We start from the raw sequence: 7,557 nt of genomic DNA, 5'->3' as shown, positions 1-7,557 counted from the left end.
CGTACAAAACAACGAAACTCTAAGTCTGCGAAGTAAGTACTTTTAACTGCTAAGAGAAACTCAAAATTAAATTCCCAAGTCATAAAAACTGCGATCACCTAAATGTATAAATAAACAATCAAACTGGTAGTTTATAAACCTGCGACCACGTATATGCAAAACATTCCTTTAATAAAAGGAATATTTAAAACGATTACTTGCCTATTATTATTTTGATATTTATTTGGGAGTTTGACTCAATCAATCATTTCGACAATCGTTGTACCTTGAACACATTTTAGCACTTAAGGGCCATTAAAACATAGTTTCAATTTGCAATAAATTGTTAAACACTTCGTCGTAAACATATTAATTACCTTTAATGAAAGTTGGTAAATGAACAAAAGTATAATGAAAATTACCATGAACGTCAAAACAATATCACTATGCAATGAAATAAGCGACTAAATCTGTTAAAACATACTTACGATGATTTGAGAATCTTAACCTGATGTTACATTAAAACTTCGCTCATGTCTTCAGACTCATAATATTTAGTCACGGGCAACTGTGCTAATGTAAGGCCATTCGTAAAAAAGCAAGACAAAACTTATTAAAGATGAGAAAATATTAAGCGCTTTTGAACAAGTCTTATTTAAAATTGACCTGTACTTTATGTAAAGCTGCCAGTCCAATTGTATGATTGAACGTTGTTTTGGATCTTGCTCACTGGAATATATTTCCGTTTCGACCAATCGATTTCCGAATCAAATGAAAAGGTATATGCGTGCTCTAGAAAAGTGAAGTTACTTGGCTTACGATTGAAGCCCCTTCTCGTATAAACGACACACATTCTCTTGATAATAAGCGTTGCATTACTCGGATTTTCACAAACACGTTTGATGATACCTCTGTTCCAAGGATGCGGTTGGTCTAGAAAGTACCTCGTGTTCGGAATGTATATAGCATCGTCGTGCGTTTCCGGAAGTTCTCCTTTGTAGAAATAGGGACTGCTGGTATCGCCGATGATGTTAACTCTGTACACGTCATTGTCACTTATGTTGTTGTAACGTCTGTACTGACTTGTGAAAAAAAGTGGACCGATAAGAGTTGGCCTGGCTTCAACGGTCTTTATTTCGGATATTGTCCGCAGAACCTGTTTCAGAAAGGGATGTTTTGCACGACACATGAAGACTCCATTTGGTATCCGGTAAGGGATATTTTCCCATATAATACCGTTTTCAAACGGTTCGGGTAAAACAATGCATGCGTATTTTGTGGTCACTATATCCAACGATCGTAGGCATGATGTGTCCAAATCAGCGTAAAGGCCACCGAATTCGTAGACAACAACGTAACGCATCAAGTCAGATTTTTGAACCGGCACCAAGGTTCTGTCATAAAAGGTTAACAACTCGGGATGACTTTCTTCTAGAAGCTTTCTTGACGCCCTGTGCGTCCAGAAGTAATACTTCCAGTTTGGATTGTATTTTGGAAATGTCTTCATGTATTGTTCAAACTGTTCAGGCACCTCAATATCGGTTTCAGTATTGTTATGATGACGTATCCATATTTGGTGGATGTTGTGTGGTATTCTGGGTACGTCAGTCTCCACGTGCGGGAATTCTACATCAATGAAAGGCTGGAACCCCATTTGCAATGGAATATCATTGAGATATTGAATTTTCGTATCGTTAATGAACTGAAGACGACCTGTTCCTCGATATCCAGTGACTGCATTGTCATCTTTCATAGGCTGGACATGTATACGATTGTCTTCACGCCATGGCAAAATTCTGATACTGGGATAGATGAAATACCACACGATGAAAAGAACTGTAAAACAAACAAGTACGTTAAAAAGGATTTAAATCAACGCTAACAAACCGAATGCACAGACATTTAGAAAACAAGCATCCCAACGTATTTTCTCTTTTTGCAGAGGTTGCAAAACGGAAAATCTGTGACAACGTGAGCGTCAATATTAGTTATGTATATGTAAGATGAAATCGTTATGTTCATGATTGCATAAGGTTTTATCTCATTCAACTCAACTACCGAAATTTTTCTTTCAAAAAATGTCCATTCAGAATGAGGTAATAGTGTATTTTTGACGCGTTCCGAGTTTGATCCTAAACACTTCAGTTGCTTAATCAAAGAAAATAAAACACATGTCCGTTTCATTCGGATCCGCGTGTTTTGATGCCAGTTTAATTTTTGATCGCGAGCACGGCTGTTCAGCTTTTAGTACAATGAAACTAATGCATTGTGCAAAATGGAATTAAGCTTTCCCCGATCCGCGTCATTATTAATTATTTAGTAACTTGAAATACAACATTTAATTTTGATGTTTGTGTATCCATCCATTAATAATTGTTTAATAAGAAAACAACGAACAATTCCACTAAAGCATATCGGTTTTAATTTTGAAAATGCATAAAACAAAAAATGCTTGTCATTTGTTCACATAGTATAATACCAGAACAGATTCAAATGATACGTGTCAATATTTATTTATTTTAACACATTGAGTTAATGGTTGCCCAGATAATACTTTGAGACTAAAGTCATGAAGGATGGCACTTATGACGAAGGTATGTGTAATGAACTCATGCCGATCACAAAAACATTACTTTGACGTAAAAATAAAAGAAGAATACAATAAAAAAAAACTTAAATATATATATGCACATTCTAGATGGTGAAGCTGTTCTAAATGTTGATCGGAAACTTTATCCGTCTCATTATAATGTTACGTGACACTGTTATCCACATTAATTCGTTAGGCCAGGCATTTCGGTTTTCAATGCAACCAGCCTCTGTAACGACAAAACCGGTCAAAACCGCCTCTCTATCATGAACTGTACAATTCTTGAACGTTTGACTGAGGTTCAACGAAAATCCCATTCCATTAATACACATCTTACGTCGACCTCCTCAAAGAAGTTCTACCCATCTGACATGGCTTTATATCCGTACGATGTCCATTTGTACAAACAGTGATCGTTTCCTAAATAGCGGAACTAAATCGTCCAGCACGATTGCCATTGAGCTTTCATCGCCCCTGCTATCATGTGTGGCGCTTATTCCGCTTTCTATTTGCAAGGCACCGATGTTTCCATCCTTATGTTTGAATCGAACAGCTTCTATCATGTCCGAAAAAGCATTCCAGATCAAAATAACCTTTCCTGTGAGATTTCCCTTCGCAAGAGATGTAGCAACCATCTCCTGATTCGTTCGGTTAGTTTCCAGAGCGTTCACCTCCTGTCCGAACTTGGCGACAGCCAGCATGAAGATATCCACGTTACAACCTGTCCAGGGAGTATAGACTGAGATTATGTTGCAGTATATTGTTTGCACTTCTTGTATATACTCACCTTAGAAACTCCCTTTGCTGATTATGTCCTTTGAAACATAGAAATCGTTCGTTGGGTAGTAAACGCAAATCGGAATGGTTGCCAGATGTTCTATTCTCATATCAACGCATTTGAAGATCTGTTTCGAATTGGAATAGTCCACTGACGTGTCAAACACGCGAACATTTGACTCTGACATTTGAAGTTTTCCAAGGCTGCCCACAGTGACAAATTTGGAGTACAGTAAAATCTTTACAGCTTCACGTATATCTCCAGCACCAAAACATATGCATATTAGCAATAATGCAAGTAAAGTGCTCTAATGCATTTGTTTCTTGTTATATTCACTTGTGATTGCATGGTGTTTTGCACAGAAAAATTCTTCGAATGGTAGTTTTAGTGTCAATAATAATCTCACTATATCACGGTACCACCTCTTTTTCGCGATGCATTGATAAATGAGCCAAAGCTTCTTCCGAGATGGCGCTAAGGACCGGATGTTTTTCAAATGTCACGCATAATTCTATATGTTGAGTAGGTTTTATATCATTCTTACAACAAATTTCGCATTATTTAAAAAATCGGGCACTATAGTGCGATTAAGCGAAGATTTATTCTTCCACATGTACATTTACAGAAACATGAAATTACAACCTTTTTGGAAACGTGATGACTTAAATAAGTTGTGGCATGGTGAAGATTTTAACTGAAAATCGATGTATTTAGTCTGTGTGACGAGCAAATTATTTACCCACCGAAATCGCTTTACCATCAAACCATTGCTTTGAACATATATAAATTGCCCCGTGCACAAAACATTGACATCTTATCCATCTATATTGTTAAAAAAAATGGAGCCAATGCCAGGAAGTTGGTGCTAATGATAGGAGGTGGCGCCTATGCACATGTTCATCTATTTTAAAATTCTCTGCCGACAATACACTTTTTGTGTCAAATTCCAGGTTGAGTGTTTGATGTTTTTTTCTTAATTCGATCATAGTGAAATATAAAAAAGACGTTAAGTCTACATTATTATGAAGAAACGTGTGTTGCAAAGAGATTTAAAAGATTTCTGTCATCGAATGTACTATAAAACTGGAAAGAAACTTGCGTGTAATAAAAATAGGTTAACGATTAAAGCAGGAGTTATCCCAATGTTTTACAGATGTTAGTACGAAAAAACGACATATTTTAGCCTAATTAAGATTCTTTAACCGTTTTCTTTTAGTGACTTAAACGATTGGAATAGGGGACAAAACTAATCGTTTCAAGCAGACGTTATATTTTTTAATTATTTCGTAAATTATGTTACTGTATAAACAAATTGTTTAAGAAAACATAATTTGAGACGAGCTATTTGATTTATTGAATATTACACATTTTTGATTTATATCGAACTATGTATGTTTAAGGTTATTGAATTTATAATTGAGTTGGTTATTTATATATTAACATATCTACTTCTTGTTTTTTTTATAGAATGTGTATATATTAAGTATTAATTTTGATTTAAGAATTTACGTTGAAAAATTTAAATAAATAGTAAAAAGGAACATTATCGGTCATATGTAAGTCATTTGATAATTCATGTATCGTTCATAGCGCATCCTCGTGACCTAAGCGCCACCTCTTTGACACTGGCTCCATCTCTTTTGGAATCATGCACAATTATCTATAAAATATGCAAGAAGCCAATATGTTGTTTGCATGTAGCAACTACTATATGTTGAACGCAATCGTTTGATGTCGTTAGCGAACTAATCGACTTGAAATATACTCGTGACATAGGCAAAAGGTATCGATTTACAAAATCTCCACCATGCCACAACTTATTAAGGTCCTCACGTTCACAAATGATTTGTGTTTGTATGTTTATGCAGATTTGTGGATGAATTAATATTTGCTGAATTGTACTACATTGCCCGAATTCTTAAATAATGCGAAATGTGTTATTAAACATATAAAATATATTCCCCCTGAAGAATTACCCGTGAAATTTCAAAACATTCGGTCCTTAGCGCCACCTCGGAAGTAGCGTTGGCTCATTTAGTAAGGCGTCGCAAAAGAGAGGCGGCGCCAAAGATTAGCAGCCGTGTATATTCATAACAGTCTGCCCATAAGAAAAAGCTGGGCTACTTCCGTAACATCTCTTCTTAATCAATAAGGCTTTGGTGCGGATTGGAGTAGCCTTTAAAGTTGGGAAGTTAATGTATTTTTAATTTTAAAAAAACAAGATTGACGCATCTTATCAATTGAATCTGCTCGATGTGATACATGTGCTTTAAATCTAAATGCTCTCCGCAAAATATATCGGTATTAAGATATACCTGTTCTCTATACACAAAGATAAGCTAAATTTAGATGTTCTAATCACAAATTACAATCGAAAACGTTTGCATATAAATGCTTATACAAATGATCGAAATTATCAAATGTGAAGTTGTCATCATCATATATAAGCAATTGTTTGCTTTATGTATCGTCGAAATGCATGAAATAACACGGTGATGTGTTTATATCAGTGTGATATCGCATTATCATTTTATTCATGATAATATAAAACAGATAATTTTCTAAAGATTGATATTGCACGGAGAATATATAATATTATATTTTGTGCAAGTTTACTACATAACTACATATTATTTTGAATGTATCGAATATTTTAAAATTACAGTGTGTAACATTTGCATAAGAACAGATATGATGTTATATGTTCCGAAATCAATAACTCACTAATAGTTGTCAAAAAAAGCGACAACAGTAATCGTGGCCGATAGAGTCGTAACATTGTTAAGTGAACATCACTAATAACAGATTCAATGTGGATTGATGAAGAAGGGTGTTCCTCTAATCAATACATATTTATCAATATGGATAGGAGTGTATTTTGCCACGTATAATGCGAACATTCTTTAAGAAAAGCTTTGTTGTTTATACTGTTTTGTAAAAGAAACGTATTAATTGCATTTTATAATTTTTACATACAGTTACCGAATTTACATGTGCCCGAAACAATACCACATAAAATGGCAAGAAAATATATTCTCAAAAATTGGCAATTCATGAATTAGCTGAAACCTATTAAATCCATAAATTAATTGAACAGAAATATGTAAGACCATTTATCACTTACCTATCGTGAATATAACTCCTGAACATTTTGCCTTGAAAAATGTAATATTTTTTCGTAAACGAACACAGTAATGCAACATCTTGAGGTGATAACAAAATACGTGTGACTTTTAGTTGGAAGTTAATTTTAAAAAATGCAAAAACGAGTTTATTTTAAATAATCTCAATCTTCAAATATAGATTTTCATTTTGAGCATACAATTTGTTTCACGATGTCTTTACAGTGGCGCAGATAAATGTAGACCTTGATGTGATACACACTTCAAACTGTACAGCATGTGAGCATCACTGGACACTTTTCTAACGCAGCACTTTTCAAACTTGAATATCTCATTTATGAGTAAAGACTTTGATTAAATTTTTTAAATGTGATCATTTGACTACATTCTGAGCAATCTCACGTTGATTCATTCATCCTTGGCGATCTGGCGCTTTAGCACGTGTGGTTTGTATAGTTTCGTCTCTTTGCACGTGGGAATGGTGAAACGCAATATTATTCTAAATGTATTTCAATTAAATCATTTTAGGTGGGTTCTTGTATTAGTTGAAAGAGCAGTTTATTCATTTGCTAATATCAGTATCAATGCATCAAACCTTGTTAATTTTGGCTTTAATTCGTTTAGGAGATGTTGCTCAGCGTTTTCACTTCCTTTTTAAAAAAACATTTTATCTCAAGTTATTTTCAAGAACACGTTGGGTTATCCAGGGACCTCTGTGTGTATATGTTGTATTCTTGTGTTGATATATCTTGTTCTCCGTGTCACTTCCAATTGTTTGTTTTTTAGGTTAACCATTGGTATTAAGTTCTTTTTCTATAGTTGTTTTATTATACAAAGTACTGCCTTTCAAACACGTACTTTGTTTGAGCATATTTTACATACTTCTTTCTCTTTTCAATTATATCCGTTTTCCATATTTCAGTCGGGAAACATTCACGTTCGTTATTGAAGCCTAGTGATATTCTCTGTTGAGCGCCGGTTTATTTAGTACATAATTGAAAATGACATGGAAAGATAAAAAGGTTTTATGTTTCCCATTCAACATACATTAGACAACAACGAAACATCTTTTTGAAAATTTGAATTAT

At 34.4% G+C, this 7,557-nt stretch overlaps 1 protein-coding gene across 1 annotated transcript; it reads right to left on the bottom strand.

Moving 5' to 3' along the window:
* Window positions 1-347: 347 nt before the first annotated feature.
* LOC127867814 (uncharacterized) lies at window positions 348-6,619 on the bottom strand. Its single transcript, XM_052409283.1, has 2 exons — window positions 6,472-6,619; window positions 348-1,815 (listed from the first exon to the last, which is right to left on the bottom strand). The coding sequence occupies exons 1-2, from the start codon at window positions 6,548-6,550 to the stop codon at window positions 653-655; spliced, it is 1,242 nt and encodes a 413-aa protein (XP_052265243.1). The 5' UTR covers window positions 6,551-6,619; the 3' UTR covers window positions 348-652.
* Between the last annotated feature and the right edge of the window lie 938 nt (window positions 6,620-7,557).

Source organism: Dreissena polymorpha, chromosome 2 (genome assembly GCF_020536995.1).
Source record: "Dreissena polymorpha isolate Duluth1 chromosome 2, UMN_Dpol_1.0, whole genome shotgun sequence".
Lineage (NCBI taxonomy): Eukaryota > Metazoa > Mollusca > Bivalvia > Myida > Dreissenidae > Dreissena > Dreissena polymorpha.
Note: the sequence above shows the minus strand (reverse complement) of the source record. Positions and strands in the feature narration are given on the sequence as shown.

Excerpts from the sequence above, each read along its gene's own strand:
- LOC127867814 (XM_052409283.1), bottom strand. The coding sequence starts at position 6,550 with ATGTTGCATTACTGTGTTCGTTTACGAAAAAATATTACATTTTTCAAG. Across the intron at positions 1,816-6,471 it reads AGGAGTTATATTCACGATAG|TTCTTTTCATCGTGTGGTAT; the intron begins GTAAGTGATAAA and ends TTTGTTTTACAG.